This window comes from Eschrichtius robustus, chromosome 12 (assembly GCF_028021215.1).
Source record: "Eschrichtius robustus isolate mEscRob2 chromosome 12, mEscRob2.pri, whole genome shotgun sequence".
NCBI lineage: Eukaryota > Metazoa > Chordata > Mammalia > Artiodactyla > Eschrichtiidae > Eschrichtius > Eschrichtius robustus.
This window is the reverse complement of record NC_090835.1, coordinates 108,433,180-108,450,185: the sequence shown is the minus strand read 5'-3', so window position 1 is coordinate 108,450,185 and position 17,006 is coordinate 108,433,180. Positions and strand designations below refer to the sequence as shown.

General features: G+C 47.2%; 1 protein-coding gene across 1 annotated transcript in view; it reads right to left on the bottom strand.

Moving 5' to 3' along the window:
* Window positions 1–5,408: 5,408 nt before the first annotated feature.
* The window catches only part of EXOC2 (exocyst complex component 2), a 154,549-nt gene continuing 142,951 nt past the window's right edge, over window positions 5,409–17,006 (bottom strand). Inside the window, exons 25-29 of the mRNA XM_068559475.1 lie at window positions 15,960–16,082; window positions 10,704–10,765; window positions 8,494–8,553; window positions 6,657–6,788; window positions 5,409–6,441 (exon numbers count right to left, since the gene is read on the bottom strand). Coding sequence (XP_068415576.1) covers window positions 6,680–6,788; window positions 8,494–8,553; window positions 10,704–10,765; window positions 15,960–16,082 — 354 coding nt within the window. The 3' untranslated portion in view covers window positions 5,409–6,441; window positions 6,657–6,679. The remainder of the gene's footprint in view (window positions 6,442–6,656; window positions 6,789–8,493; window positions 8,554–10,703; window positions 10,766–15,959; window positions 16,083–17,006) is intronic.

Sequence of the window (17,006 nt, the reverse complement as noted above, 5' to 3'; positions counted from 1 at the left end):
CAGCAAGTTATCCAGAAGATCAAGCTAAGATAATTCATGAAGGTGGCTCCACTGAACAACAGATCTTCAATGCAGAAGAAACAGCCTTCTACTGGAAGAAGATGCCATCCAGGACTTTCATACCTTAAGAGGAGAAGTCAATGCCTGACTTCAAAGCTTCAAAGGACAGGCTGACTCTTGTTAGGGGCTCTTGCAGCTGGTGACTTTGAGTGAAACCAACGCTCATTTACCATCTGAAAATCCTAGGGCCCTTAAGAATTATGTTAAATCTACTCTGCCTGTGCTCTATAAATGGAACAAAGCCTGGATGACAGCACATCTGTTTACCGCATGGTTTACTATTTTAAGCCCACCGTTGAGAACTACTGCTCAGAAAATAAGATTCCTTTCCAAATATTACTGCTCATTGACAAGGTACCTCATCACCCAAGAGCTCTGATGGACAATGAGGTTCATGCTGTTTTCATGTCTGCTAACACATCCATCCTGCAGCCCATGGATCAAGGGGCCATCTTGACTTTCAAGTCTTATCCTTTAAGAAATACATTTCGCAAGGCTACAGCTGCAGTAGATAGTGATTCCTCTCATAGATCAGGGCAAAGGAAACTGAAAACCTTCTGGAAAGGATTCAGCAATCTAGATGCCATTAAGGACATCTGTGATTCATGGGAAGAGGTCAAAATGTCAACATTAACAGGAGTTTGGAAGAAGTGGATTCCAACCCTCATGGATGACCTTGAGGGGCTCAAGACTTCAGTGGAGGAAGGAACTGCAGATGTGGTGGAAACAGCAAGAGAACTAGAATTAGAAGTGGGGTCTAAGATGTGACTGAACTGCTGTAATCTCAGGATAAAATCTGAACAGATGAGGAGTTGCTTCTTATGGATGAGTAAAGAAAGTGGTTTCTTGAGATAGAATTTACTCCTGGTAAAGATGCTGTGAAGATTGTTGAAATTCTAACAAAGGATTTAGAATACTGCCTAAAGTTAGCTGTTAAAACAGTGGCAGATTTTGAGAGGACTGATTCCAATTTCGAAAGAAGTTCTACTGTGGGTAAAATGCTGTCAAACAACATTGCAGGCTACAGAGAAATCGTCCGTGAAAGGAAGAGTCAGTCCATGTGGCAAACTTCACTGTCTTATTTTAAGAAACGGCCGCAGCCACCCCAGCCTTCAGAGACCACCACCCTGATCAGCCAGCAGCCACCACCAAGCAAGGCAAGACCCTCCACCAGCAAAAAGATTATGACTCGCTGAAGGCCCAGATGATGGCTAGCGTTCTTTAGCAATAAAGTATTTTTTAATTAAGGTATGTACATTTTTTTTTTTAGGTATAACGCTATTGCACACTTATAGTGTAAACACAACTTTTATACGCATCGGGAAACCAATCTGTACGACGCTTCCTTTTACTGCAGGGTCTGAAACTGAGCCCACAACATCCCCGAGGTCCGCCTGCAGGGATTCTGCTGATTGTCCATTGACATGTTCTTCTGTCCCGTGTTTCCTATGGATTAAGTAGCTCGATCTAGGTGTTCAAGTTTGACTTTTTGGTAAGACTTCGTCGTTGTTGTATTGTGAGACTTATTTCTAATTATGGGATAAAAGATGTTTTCTGCACACTAAGTCTGATTTGGTACCGTCAGCCCCCAGGGATGGGGAGCGGTGTCATCAGAACAGGAGGCCATGGCTCCTCTCCCCTAACACTCCTTTCCATTTTTGAAAGTTGCAGTAAATGATCATATCTTGTGAGCAACAAACCTGAAGACCATGCACATGTAAGGAGTTTGGTGTTATGATCAAACAAAACAAAAAAACAAAAAGTTAATCTGAACTTTCAGTTACAGATGGCAGACTGAAACCACACATTAACCTTAGCTCTAACCAAAACCCTACGAAAATGACAGTGCATGTGTGTGTGTATGTGTGTGTGTGTACACACAGTGTCCATACCCAGTATACACACACAGTCCATCTACTGCATACAACGGTACAGATGTAGTCATATAGAGATAGAGAGCTAACAATACAATTAAATAGATATGTATGTGTATCTGCAAAGAAAAAAGAGAACAGGAGACGAAATAGCCACAGGAGTTTAAAAGCTGCCAAGGATATGGGTGAGTGGAAACTGATATAGCTGACCTAAAAAAGTCAGATCCTAAACTGGCAGTATGAAAAACAAGGATGCAACCTAGTTTACACTGCAAAATTGAGCCCCAAAGGCTCAAGAACTTGTGGTGTGGGAACTCCGGAAAGTGGGGATAAAGTTGGGCTAAAGCTGAATGGTCGGCTCAAAGGCTGATAAGAAAGAGGCAGATGTTCCCAGGGCTCCTCACCTGCCCCGCTCAGCAGAGCCAGAGCTTCCTTCTCCGTGATGGTAAATGCAGGAGCTTGTGCGATACCAGGTCCAGGTGAGAGCAGGGGTACTGCCCTGAAAACGTGACCTCCCAGCCTCCTTCCTGCTCTCGCTTCCAGACGCTGAAGGCACCTCACACCCACTTGGCATGAGATCAGAAGAACCCCCTCTGGGAAATCTGATCAGCCCCAGAGAAGTGACCTACATATATCAACTTTGGGGATTCCCCAATGAAAAGGCCCATCCAGACCACCCTAATTGAAGCCCATACTTGATAAGCCCTTTCCACCGCAGGGAGCTTACAATCCAATTCAGCTTTATAGTGCTCTACTGCTAAATATAAGTAGATATCCAAGCTTGCTAGAAATCTGAAGAAAGCTTATGACGTTTATTCTAATGCATAAGACAGAAGAATACAGCAAATTGGAGACTACGAAAAAAGAAAAAAAAAAACTTCTAGAAGCGTATTATTATTCCCAGAGAAATAAGAAATAAACAGGACTCTATAAAAAAGAATATTCAGGGGACAAAAAACTCATTCATTAAAAACAACATAGCAGAAATGAAAACCCCAACAGAAAGCCTGGACAATAAATGTAAGAGTTTCCCAGAAAGTAGGATAAAGGCAAAGAGAAAACAAGAAGGAAAAGATTTTTAAAATTTTAAAAAGGTCCAGGATAGGAGATCCTAATACTAAAAACAAAGAGAAAAAAACAAAACAAAACAAAACACACCAGGGGCAGAGGAGATTCAAAGAAATGATTCAAGACAACTTCCCAGAGTCTAAAGACATTTGATTCAGCACTAGGAACCAAAAGGCATCACAACCCAGAGCAACGTCAGGAACTGAGAACTGGGAAAAGGAGACAATCCTCCAAGCAGACAGCGACGGAGCTGGGCACTGAGGTCGACAGTGCAAAGGCTCGAGAGCTGAGAAGGCGGCCTCCCAGCCAGAACCCTCACGCGGCTACTCAAGGTCTCAGACACTCACCTCCGCCCACGCTTCTCAGGGAGCTGCCAGACCAAGGAGGGACGGAGCTGCAGCAGCGGGCCGAGTCGGGGACCTGAGGGGACAGGCTGGGCGGCCTGCTGAGCCTGCTCTGGGCAAACCTGAGCACGTCTGCAAGGCCCTCCGCGGAGCTGGGGTGGAGGGGCTCTGGGGTGAGGGAAGACTAAGTAGAAAACACAGCAAGGGCAGCAGCAAAGGCTCTCAGCACGTCCCTGGCTGAGGGCCCAGGAGCGGCGACCCGACGGAACTGACCGGACACCCGGAGCCCAGGAGGGGCCTGCAGGCTGACCCAGCGGCCGGTGGGCAGTCGGTGCCAAGTCTCCAGTTCCTCCAACTCCTTCCCTGCCGCTCTCTGGTCACTCCGGAAATCAGGCAACTGCCAAGCCCAGCCACCCCCTCTCCGCTCTCATCCCCTGGACCCCCGCCCCGCCTGCCGGCGGCCTCTGCTCTCACTGTGATCCCGTCGCTCCGTGACCGCTGTGGCTCGGCCCCACTCAAGTCCCCGTGCCTCCCCGGGCAACCAGAGTCGGCAGTGGTCTCTGTTCTCAGGGGTTGTTTGTGCCCGGCTGGAGGTTTGTAGGCAGGGAGGGCGGGCAGGGAAATTCGAGAAAAATGTGACAGAAACAACGAAAACCAGCACAATGGTCAACAGTGGCCACAGTCACAAGCCGGGACAGTCATGGTTCCAAGCTGAGGAGGACAGTGCGGCCAGCTCCAGGGCCAGCCGGTCGAGGGGCGCTCCTGGCTTTCACCAACAGGCACACCCGCAGACCCAGCTCCTGTTTGGAAAACATTCTTGTTATGTATTTATCACCTGGCCAGGCACAAAAAGGCTTTCCAGTGATACATACACTGAAACTGAATGAGAACTGTGGGTGAACAGAAAGTGAGATGACCTCAGTGCACAAAGAGCATGATGAATCTCACATACAACAAACGTGCAGCCTGCATTTACAGCAAAGCTAAAGTCATTGAAATTGATGTTCTGTGTTACGCATATCAATCATTCAATCCATGTTTTAGATTTCAGTGTATTTACCTTCACGACAGTACTGCTAGGTAAATGTTTTATGACAATTACTTTAACCATGTATTAAATAAAACCTAGTTGACCCTACTTATTTTAGAACCCTCATCTTGATGTAAAAGCTGGTTCAAACACACTGTGGCTCTCATACAACCACCAGCTGCACGCCTGACAGCACATGATCAGGACAGAGACCCAGCACCGTCTTGAACCAAATCAGAGTTGGAAGTGCAAGCTCTTCAGTTCTCCTTCTTCAAGAAAACTGGGTGAAGGACGGGGACGGGACAGTGACTTGGGTGCCGCGCCCACCGCAGCGATGCTTTGTGATGAGGGAATCATTTCTGGAACATGCACTTCCATGGGACACAGATGCAGGGAGTCTCAGCAAGCCCAGACCACTTCCAGTACCTTCCTGGTGCTGAAGGCCAGGCCGACGTGGCTGTGCTGGACCCAAGGGCCTCTGGGTGCCTCGCGTCTTCTCGGCGCCTGTTTTCGCCTCTTGTAAATTGGCTCTGCGTCCTGCTTTACCTCTCAGCTTTCTTCTAACTTCACTACAGCCAGCAATCTCCTCTTAACCACTAAATCGTCCTCTGTAGCCCAAGCAGCTGTTCTTCCAGCAAGTCCTCCGTGAACCCCCTCCTTTGGGTTTCAGGTTCTTATGCTCCTAGGCTCCATTCCGAGCCACAGAAGTGCTTCCCTAGTCCTCTTTTGCTGAAGTGTTATTCTGCTTCCCTGAGCCGTGAAGTCCTCGTCTTGGCTCCTATGGGCCTGACAGGGCGGGGCCCCCAACAAGAGGTGAATCAGTGGGACTCCTGGTAATGCTTTCCAACAACGATCAGACAAACACAAGGTAAACTGGGATTTAAGCACTGGGTTGGCCCAAAAGTTCCGAACAAACTTTCTGGCCAACCCAATATTTATTGTGAGGGTTATAACTAGACATATAAAAAGTTACATAGCTAATGAAAATGCTGAAATAAAGATGCTTAGGGAAAAAATGTCAACTAACTTACATCTTGTATTAAAGACACACTCTTTATTGGCTGAAGGCTCTGCATCAGATATTTAAAATAACACAAACACTCAGGACTGCAGTTTTGTAACTTAGTTCTCAGCTGTGGTAGATACAATGGTTATTAACATGCTTAGGACAGACGAGACAGTCCGTATATTTCTTAATAAGCTTTACCCAGCACATCTGTACAAGGTGAAACTTTCCCTTCTAGTTGCCACGCCCCACCCCCCCAACACCGGATGTACAAACACAACAGGGACTTACTTCAGACGATGGACACTGCCAGACTGCAGAGTTCCCCGTATTAATACAGACCTTAATGCCAGCGTTGAAAAGGGGATTCTGTGACATCCCTGGAAAAATCTAAAACCCTGACTCAGTTTTCTGAAGCAAACGGTGTGACAAAGTCAGGTTGGGGAAGCTGACTCTGAAGGAGGTCACGGCAGCCTGACCTGCTCTGGTAACGGTGTCAGCGGCAGCTCCCACGCCTGGTGACACAGATGCCACCAGAGCAGAGCCCCCGCGGCCACCGAGCAGGCCACCCGAGGGGCTAGAAGTGGCGCGGAAGGTGCCAGAGGGATGGCGCGGGCGAGGCGCCGGGGCCCGCCGCTCCCCACGCGTGCAAGGGGGTCCTGGGGCAGGAGGCACGATGCCGTGAAGCCCACGTCAGGTTCAGGGCGAGTCACACAAAAGAGGCCCGATGTCACGAGCGCTATGAACATAGAAACCGGCAGCAGTTAACTCACGGATGGAGGACCACAAAAAGCACACCCCAAACGTAACACCTTTTTATTCAGACCACATGTTTTTCTAAAAGTCTACTTGAATCGGGAGCCACCTATATGAAATAAAGGTTTTAAGCACAGCTGCACAGTTTAGGACAGCTGAAGCTCCAGATGCTCGCATGTAACTTCCTGATGAATCTCTCGTCGCTGCCCCATGTGCCCTGGAAGCTGCAGGAGGCCCCGGAAGATGCTTCGGTGTAGGCCTGAGCCGCCCGGTCCTCCGCAGCCTTCACCATGCAGCATGCAGCTACGAGAGAAAGCTCTGTGTTTTAAAAAGGTATTTTAAAGTCATACGGGGCCTAACGTAATAAAAGTGACAAAGCAAATGCTGCTTGGACATTTTACATCAGGTCATTTTGGTTGAAATAAAACATATACCAACATCTTCCTAAGCTACCAATTCAGGGGAAAGTAAAGAGAGAGAGATAGCAAGCCTAACGGGTGCTTTCCGCTCAGATATACCTGTGGGCGCTCGGGGGAGCGCGTCATCTGGAAGGCACCTGCGTCTTCACGGCAGGCGGAGGGGTGGCCTGGAAGCAGGCCAGCTGCAGGTGCACGCTGCTCCTGACCCGGCTCAGCAGCAACTCCAGCAGCCTGTGGGGAGAGGCGCTGACAGCCACGGGCGGGGCGGCGGGCGGGACCCAGACACGCTCGCCCGGTCCGGTCCCCCACACGCCCCGCCCCACAGTGCCTCCCTGGGCCAGGAAAGTCATTTATCTGTGGATTCTGGACCCGCTGACAGAAATAAGCCGACCAAAGAAGCTAGCTGAAAGGAACATATACGTACAGACGTGTTCACCTTTATACATAAAATCGCCCTTCTGTCCCCTTCCCCTAGATTAGTTATAGTTAGATGCCTCCCCCAAACAGACTGATGTTTGGGTGTTTGAGCCTCTAATTTTAAACACTTCACATACACTGAAATGTACTCTTTTTGGCATCAGTTCCGTGCCCGCTGCTAAACGCACCGCGGCAGCCTCACGACCCCCGCCGTCGGGGCAGAGCGGTCCCGTCACCTCCAAATCCGCCTGTGCTACCCGTCCGTCGTCACCTTTGCCCTCACCCCACCCCCTGGCAACTATTGGTCTGTTTTCTGTTCCTCTTATTTTGCATTTCTGCCTTTAACACTGGAGAAGGGGACTGAAGGGGTGAATTAAGCACGGGAACACCCAGGGTCAGTCCCAACCCCAGCAATAACCTGCCTGGCCCCTGTGCTGGCCTGGCAGAGCCACATCATTTTGGGGCCACAAGGGACCTTACTGCTCATCTGGCTCAGAGGAAGCAGCCAAGAAATGAGCTTACTGGGGTCAAGAGACTACTTCCTGGCTTAATGGCGCTCCCCGCCGATCTGCAACAGCCCCCGTACCGGCCTTCACCGGGGTGTCTGCTGCTCCTGACTCCCTCAGAAGCACTGGTCTCTTGAGACTAGCGAGCACTAGTCGCACATGTTAACGATACGTGGTTGCTTTAATCTTTCATTATGTTTACGCTAAAGGGATGAACAGGGTTTGAACCATGTGGTCAGTGAGAGGAGCAGGAACCTAGGAGGGTCTGCCGCCCGTTCTCCCGGCCCCGTCCACATCCCCACGGGCTCCCTCTGCCCTCTGAGTGTCCACAACACCCGCTGTGCTGTCCCAGGCCACACCGAGGGCGTCACGCAGTCAGGGCTCCGTAACTGTCTGCCGTGTCAGCCAACTGCAAGGGTGGGCGGACCTCGGCCGGGCTGGGGCAGGGGCCCAGGCCGGTGGTGTTTCCGCTGTCTCAGGTGAGGGGAGGCCGGGCACTCATGACCTTTGCCTGGCCTAGACTTTGTCTCGGGTCAGAATTTCCTGTTATGTGAGTAGCAGAGTTTGAGGTCAGGCTGAGACCATTAATACAATATTAGCAAAACATATATAACTTTATTATGTCATGTCTACAAATTTAGTCTTAATACTGCATATTATACAGAGCACAAAATGTACACTGCTGACCTACTGGAAGGAAAAAATCATTGAGTCCTACATTTATTTTACTATGCTGTCCTCTCTTTTATGTTTCTCGAAGTATTTCCTTAAAAATTTCAGATAATAATATAGTTTACTGAGTGAGTCAAAAGGGACTGGTACGGTCACTTAAAACAATAAAGGAACCAATTTCTGAATCGCCATAAAACCCAGGTTTTACCACCTTGTGTCGCGTGGGAGACAAGCTAACACAACGCGTACCTGAGGGCCACCGAGTACCGCCTTCCTCAAGGCCAAGTCTCCACCTGAAGAGGAGGAGTTTAGAGGTCCCTGAGACCAGCACCCAGACTTACTTTCTGTCCGCTCCGCTCGAGAGCTGCGGCAGGGCTTCCAGGGCCTGCTTGAAACTGGATCTGGAAGACAGACAGCATCCCAGGCAGGGACACGGCGGCCCCACCGGGAAGAGGAACATCAGAAAAAGTGCGTCTTACATACAGAGAAACATACAGGCCGGGCAGCCAGTAGAAGCAGGGGGAAAAGTGAAAGTGAAAGTGAGGGTTTGTAGGAGCAGGGCCAGAAGAATTCAACCAGCAAATAAAACGTGACTTGAAAAGCAAAGGAGAAGCTGATTTTTACACAAGGGTGCTACTCCTCGTGGTAGGTGAGAGCCTGGTGTGGAGTCATTAAATTTAAGGAGGTCTTTACTTTCAAAACAAAGCTGAAGTACATAGATGAAACAGCTGGTAAGGGAGGAAGAGGGCTAAGTAGAAACAGGGATGATCTTGTGCAACAGTATACAAAGGGGGTATTTCTAGAATTGACCTGTGCAGGGCCTGATTTCCAGCCAACCTCTTATAATAACTGAACATGTCTTAAGAGGATTTAGCTGTTATCATATTTAAAATTTGTATGATAATGGAGAGGGGTGTGTGTGTGTGTCTGTGTGTGTGTGTAATTCAACATCATTTCATTTCATGAAATACGGAAAAGGGAGTAGATTTAAAAACCACCAATTTGGTATGTTTAACTTTTTAAAGTAGAAAGTACCAGAAAAGTTACTAAATCAAATGAAAAGCATTTTAGGGGCGATTATTTGGTAATAACTTCTATTGTTCACTAAGGAACAGTTCTTCTCATCTCTTTTTGGTTTATGACTATTGACTAAAGTAAAGAAATAAATGTAATTATTTTGACTTCAAAGTGGCCTTTGATTTTTTTCTTTTTGTAAAAACGTCTGCATCAGTGGACCAGGAAGTAAACTTTTGAGCGATGTTTCTCAAACTAGGGGCAGGCATCAGAGCAACACACAGAGAGACAGCAAAGTACCAACAGGGCCCCAGAAACTGGCAGGGTGCTCAGCTGTTCCTGGTGGGGCAGGTATGGGGGGCGGTGGGGACAGGTCACAGCTTGTGGGCACTTAGTCCTCTTCCCTGACGTGGAGAGAAGTCTCTACCGCCGCCTCCACTGTCACCTGGTTTCCTGTAAACCTCTTCTCATTCGATGAAGAGAAATGTGAGGCCACTGCTCTTTATTTTTACATCACGACCGTGAAGAAGAGGATGAAGATGACCCCACCAAGAGTTCAGTGGGTGGTTTGACATAGTTTCTCATTTAATTCCCCCAAAACTTTGCCTAGAAAGTATTATTATCTTCCTGTCACAGATGAGGAAGCTGGGCTACGAAAGGTCAAGCCAGTGGGAAAGAACACACAGGTCCGCCCTCATGCAGAGCACCTCGCCCACGGGTCCTGGGCGGGCGCTTTCTGGTGTCCATCACTCAGCACTTGGTGCAGAGCGGCAGTGGCGGGAACCAACCAGAAAGGCTCCCACTCAGCCTCCAGAACAGAAGTAAGAGGCTAATAACCTCACGTGTTAGGAAAAAATGGAGAAGTCTTTTCAGCTGTAGCAATGACAGTCAGGATGATGGCACGAGCACACTGTCCAAAGCTGGAAACGAACGGATAAGTACATCGCACATCGTGTTTAAGCGGTTTCCCTGTGGACCCGACACTTCCCAGGCAATACTGCCAATGGGGTAAACAATCTTCTGTAGGTAGTGCTGTTTTAGTTCACCTACTGATGTTTCAATGATAGGAAATCCTGACTTTCATTCAAAACAGCTAAAAATTATCATCAAATTTCCACTACAAAATTTTGCAGAGAAACCACAAGGTCTTCCTCTTATGCTGATACTCATGATGCTTGAACTGTCCTTCAGAGTCTGTGATGAATAGACTGACTCAATTCTTATTTTCTCCTTTTCAAAAGAAGTATGCAATGCTCTGCTACACCGCTCATGAGACTAAGACTTACCTCAGTGAATGAGAAACATGAAATTACATTAAACCTTTTTTCCTTCTGTGCTACAAAGAAGCAGTCTCTGGAGTCCTTGGCTTACTGTAGGTTTGTGCTTTTAACAAAACAACTGGTCACACGTGAACTATGAGGCCACAGTCACAAGTGCCCACTGTGATCGGTCCCCTCCACCTGGGACCGCACACCTGTACGACGCGCCTCATTACAGGGGCTTTCGGAGCACTCAGCACGGCCACGGAGCATCTCACCTGCTCTCTGGCGTCAGGTGAGCAGCCACGGTGTCCCTCAGGGTGCAGATTTCAAGCCTTGCCTGGAGGTGAGAAAGGGACAGGTGACCATGGGAACTGTGTTGTCTGTCAAACAGAAACAAGGTGAGGGTCGGCCCCCAGCCTGCTCCATGCAGGGCAGACCCCCATGGCCACAGTGGCACCTCGTGACGAGTGAGCAGACCTTCTAAATCAGCCCAAAGAAACGGGCCACAACAAAGTTCCCTTTCACTGAAAACTGTCTGAGAGTCAAGTCTGACTGTGTGGAGGCAGGGGTCCTGCTCTGAAAGGTAGGGACTGTGCCAGGGCCGTCCAGCCACCAGACGTCACCATCCAACCACTGCCTCCCCTGGTCTCTCTGGGGAGGAAGTGGAGTCTCACTGTCCCGAGACTGACAGGAGGTGGAAGGACGTGGGCTGCCACACTGCCTCCTGCCCTGCCCTTCCAGGCTCCACGACGCTAACCTCAGAGCTAAGCTCTGCAGACTCAGGGCAGCGCTATGAAAGTCACAGCTGGCTTTTCTCTTTCCTTTTTTCTTTTTAAAAACAAAACTTGACAAGTTGATCCTAGACAAAACAATATGGAAACGGAATAGCACAGTTGGAGAAACTCAGACCTTCTGATTTCAAAACTTACTGCAAAGCTACCATAATCCAAACAGTGTGGCACTGGCACATGGACAGGCATGCAGATCAACAGGAACACGGCTGCGTGCCCAGAAACAAACCCTTACATTTACGATCAGCTGACTTTCAACAAGGTGCCGAGACCATTCAGTGGGAGAGATGGTCTCTCCAACACATGGTGCTAGGGACAGCTGGACAACTGGACGTCCACATTCAAAAGGAAAGAAGGTGGGTCCCTTCCTTGAAAACTAACTCAGAATGGATCACAGACCTAAATGTAAGTGAAAAAACTATAAAACCCTTAGAAGAAAACAGGAGTAAACCTCTGTGACATTAGGCTAGGCCTGCCTTCTTAGGAATGACAATAGAAGTACAAGTGACAAAAGAAAAATTAGATAATTTGGGCTTCATCAAAATCAAAACATTCTGTGCTACAAAGGACACCATCACAAAAGTGACAACCCCACGGAATGAGATACTGTTTCACACACACGGGGACGGCTACGACCAACCAGACGGTCACAGGTGCCGACGAGGATGTGGAGACTCTGGAAACCTCATACACTGCTGGTAGGAAAGCACGTGGTATAGCTACTTGGAAAACAGTCTGGCAGTTCATCAAAAGACTAAACACAGAGTAGCCATATAACCTAGCGATTCCAGTCCCGGGTGTATCCCCAAGAGAAATGAGAAAACGTGTCCACAGAAAACTTGTACACAAGTGTTCACAGAACCTTTCTTTGTATCAGCCAAAAAGTGCAAACCCAAATGTCCATCAAATGACGAGTGAACAAATAAAATGTGGCATATCGATACAATGGAACGTTGTTCAGCCGCAACAAGGCATGACACAGGCTGCAACAGGGACGAACCTTGCAAGCATTATGCTCAGTGAAAGAAGCCAGTCACAAAAAGCCATATTCTATGACCCCACTTATATGAAATTTTCAGAAGAGGCAAACCAGAGACAGAAAGCAGACAGGTGCTTGTCAGTGGCTGGGGTGGGGGCTGGGAGGGACGTGGACGGTGACCGCTAACGGGGCTGAGGTTTCTCTCTGGGGTGATGCAGCATTCCACAGTGGATTGTGGTGACGGACTGCACAACTCTGTGAACACAGCAGAAGAAAATCCACTGAATTGTACTCTTTTTATCTTGCAGACGCACGGTACGGCAAATGAATTTCATCTGCGTAAGACTTTTAAGAAAAAACAGGCTAACCTAACGCTTCTACCTCTTGGCAAGGGTGGAGAGGGTGTGCTCTGCATACAGCTTGCTGCCCTCGGAGCCCTAGGGCCTCCAGCGAGGACACCCTCCTTCACCTCAGGTACCGCAGTGTGTGCGCTGCCCAGGAGAGTTTCAAAGACACGGCCCTCACCTCTAAGTGTGCACAAAACACAAACAACAATGAAAGACATGGCTAGTTTTTAAATTAACCAATCAAGATAAAAGCTGACTTACATAAGATACAGTACGTTCAGTGAAATGTTCAGTTTGGAAAGCAATTGTTTGGTTTCATTTTTCAGGGGTTTAGAAGCCTGAAACGGTTTGTTAACGAGAAAGTGTAGATATGACAATTTGTCTCTCTTGTTTATATTCTAGTGTATATAAAAACGAACCTACAAGGAAAATATCAAAGAGAAAAAACAAGGTAGAACTTTCGGCTGAATATTTTAGGAGAAGGATTAAATCACTGTAAAACTAGTATCTGCTAGAAATTTTATTCAAACAAAGTGATAAGGAATTAACCTATGAATTATGCCAATTGTAAAAGCTGTGATTATTCATACAAAACACATGGACCGTTTGCCAGAAAACGCCCCTGCCGGCGGCTCTCGGGAAGGTCTGAGGCTGATGGCTGGGCCAACCCTTCACGCGGGCCTCGCAGTGCCATCTGATCAGGAGGAGGTCACACACAGGCATCCCCAACGGCAGTGGCCAACGTTTCACAACACAACTGACGCCAGTCTCCAGGAGGCACAAAGCACAGGAGGCCGGGCCTCCAGCCGGTTCCGACGTCTCTTTCTGCCCCTTCCTGCTGACCCTCCTGCGAGAGGAACTCAGTCATCAGCTAAATGGGCTGCAGAAAAAATCTGCAGGGAGGGGAGCTTTTTGTTGTAATTCCAGGACCGCCTAGGCCCAAAGCAGCTACTGCCAACTTCCTTTTAATTCATCTTCACATACACAATTCCTGTTACTGATCTCCTCCTGCACAACTCTTAGAACAGCCACGATCATGGAAATATTATGAAGTTTCTGTGATGGATTTTCCCCTTGCCAGCTTGCCAGGTCAACACACATGCTCAATCCCTTTCACCCTGCGTTTCTGCGTGAACTTTTTCAAGTGCAGAGACTCTGGGAGAACTTTACAGCGAGCACCTGTGCAGCACAGACTCCGCCGCCAACGTTCTCCACAGCACACGCATCTGCCACAGGCGTCACTGCCTGGAGCAGGCTGTTGCAACTTTTTCGATTCTTTGAGTTAAAACTTACACACTGCACAATGGACAAATCTCCGAGTGCACATCTGGTGAGTTCGGGCTGCTGCACACGCTGTGCGCGGGAACCATCCCGAGGGGTAGGACCACCGCCTGCAGAGCCCCCTCAGCTCCCCCACTGGTGTCAACCACCCAGGGGACAGCGTCGTCCTGGGGTTTTCGCCACGAAAATGATATCCATCCAGTACAAGGCCCCCTTCACGTGGCTTCCCTGACGCTGAACGGTAATTGTTTTATGGATCCACCATCTTTTTGTTTACCCTATTGATGGACACCTGGGCTGTTTGCGGTGTTCGGCTGGGTAAGTGTATACTTAGTTTTTAAAGAAACTGCAAGAACTTTTCCCGAAGCAGCGGTACTATTTCACACTCCTGCCAACGCGTGAGAACTCGTTTCTCTGCAGTCTTGCCAAAACTGGGTGTTTTCAGTCTTTAATTTTCTTCTTCCTGCTGGATGGGAACTCACTGTTGTGTCAGTTTTCACGTCTCAAATAACTAATGATGTGGACCATGCTTCACCTGCTGATTGGACATGGAATCACATGTCCCAGGGTCCCTAGAGCTCTGTTTATTTTCTCCCAATTATTCTTCTCTCTGTTCTTCATATTGGATAACTGATGTTTGATCTACACATTCACTGATTTTTTTTTCTTTTGTCCTCTCTATCCTGCTGTTATTACCGTCAAGTATATTTTAAAATATTAATGTATTATACTTTTCTACTCCAGAATTTCTACTTAGTTCCTATTTTAGGGCTCCTATTTTTCTGCTGCGATTCCCTGTCTGTTCATTCATTAGGAGCATAGTCTCCTTTACATCACTGAACACAGCTGCTTTAAAATCCTTGTCTGATTTCTAACAACTGGGTCATCTCAGGGCTGGTCTCAGTTGATTGTCTTTTCTACTGAGAATGGGTCATGTTTTCCTGTTTTGTTTTGCTTGTGCATTTCAACTAAATTTGGATTGTATCCTGGACATTGTGAATGTTATCTTGAGAAGATTCTGGGTTCTATAATATGCTTCTGAAGAGCTGATTTTTGTTTATTTTAACAAGCAATAAACGTATCTGGACTCCAACTGTAAACTCTCGGCTCTGGGGCAGCTTTTCAGTTCTTACTTCGGTTCTTGCCTTATGTGGGCTGGAGTGGAGTTTGACCAGGCGTGTGGTTTAGGGGCCAACTAGAGACCCAGGCAGTGTATACACAGAACTTACGGCTCCTGCTTTCTGCCCCCTGGGATACTCCCTTGCTTTCCTGTAGTTGTGGCTGCCCTGAAGCCTATTCTTCTAAACGGAAAGACAACAGGTTTTGTGCAGTTTTAGTTTCCCCTGGGCCTGCATTCAGGCCAAAATCCACAAAAAGTGAGGAATTCACCCAAGTGCCATTTCTTCCAGAATCAGCCACTCCTGTTCACTCTCTAGAGTCTTCAGGTTTTTGTTTTTACATTTTTTATTTTTATATATTATTCAGGATTACAGTTGTTATCTGTAGGGGGTTGGCCTGATAGGAGGTCCTCAGCCATTACTAGAAGCAAAACTTCTGGTACTTTAAGGAGACACCCTCACAATGCCCTTGGGCATGAGGTCCTACAGGGGGGCTCACGCCCCAACAGGCCTGCACACCCTGGTTCCTACCGATCGGGCTACAGGCAAACCAAGGCTCACCTGACTTACAGAAGTCACCTTTGCTATTGTAATTACGTAATTTAAGTAAATACAACATAAACCAATGGAATATGAGTAGAAAAAACCAGTTATTTGTTGTTTCTATGCAAACTGCATTGAATGCTTTGGAAAGACTATTTACAAGGACGTTTCTAAAAACTTCCTGTTAAACTGAATGTGGTGAAGACAACTGTAAAACAGAAAAAATCACAGAACTTCAGAAGGAATCTGCATTCAGATAGTTTCACAAGAGTCATTGTACTCTAAAAGGACAGGATCTCTGGAACTGTCGACCTCCTGGATACGGCTCACACAGGAGACCATGTAGCTCTCCAACCAGCAGATCCACAGAAAAACACGAAGCCTGTCTGGACCTCCTGAGACTGATGACTGAAAACACATCTCTGTGTTTTCAAACAACTAAGTTAAACACAGAACTGAGCGGCTGTGGTACCTGCAATGCTCCGTTTTTGCTGAAGGATGAGACGCACTGCATCAGCCTACTCAGCTCTTCAGAAACTGCTTCCACCACCCTGGACAGCACCCGAGGCACCAGGTCTTTGGAAATAGTGAACACCTGATAGAAGGTTGAAAATAAGAAGAAACGATGCATTACGAGGACTTTCCTTGACCAGAACTTGTTAAAAACAAAGGGATGCACGTAGCAAAACAACCCCCAGGTCTCCTAAGCTCTATTTCTGCAGGATCAGAATTAACGAAGGAAAGGCAGACACGGGCTTGCACACAAGCTGTATTCACTGATTCGTGACAAAAAACATTCCTCTTAAAAAATATTGGCGAACGTAGTTTTGAAAGGTATTGTTGATGGTGACAAACTGAAATAGTTTTAAAGATTTCTTCCTCCTCTACCCTTTTCACAACAAGAAATACGATTTCTAAAGAGGAAATTATAGAAACATACTGGGTCAGACTCTCCTTGGGTCAAAACAAATGCTACTTCATACTGGATACATTATTCTGTATTGGCCAACAGAGTTCCCGATTTTACTCTTTGCTGAATTAAATATATATATTGCCTTTCATTTGACAAAAACATTGTTTTCAAGCTTTGAATTTTGATAGTTTCAAACTAACAGTTTGGACATTTGGACATTTGGTGAAACATATTACTATCCTGATTTGTAAGTTAAACTAAATCGTATTTTCTTTTTAGCTTTTCCTTTTTTCAGATTCAATCACTAGTATTAAAACTTTGGGTCAACCCAAACATAACCTGAGTACTGAAGAAAATTTGGGGCAAGTTAAGATCATGTGGGAATAGTAAATAGTAAATGTTAAGTACAAAATTCTGCTTTCAGCCACTGGGATATATTAAAAAGGGCCTTGAAAAGCCTAATACAAACAACGTCATGGTTATCGACCGACAGTGGACGTTAATCAAAGCTGCCTCAGTGGGAATCACCATCATCACTAAAATGCCCACATATTCTGCAGCTCCTCTGATTACCACCTGCCCACCTACGACGGAAATGTCTCCACT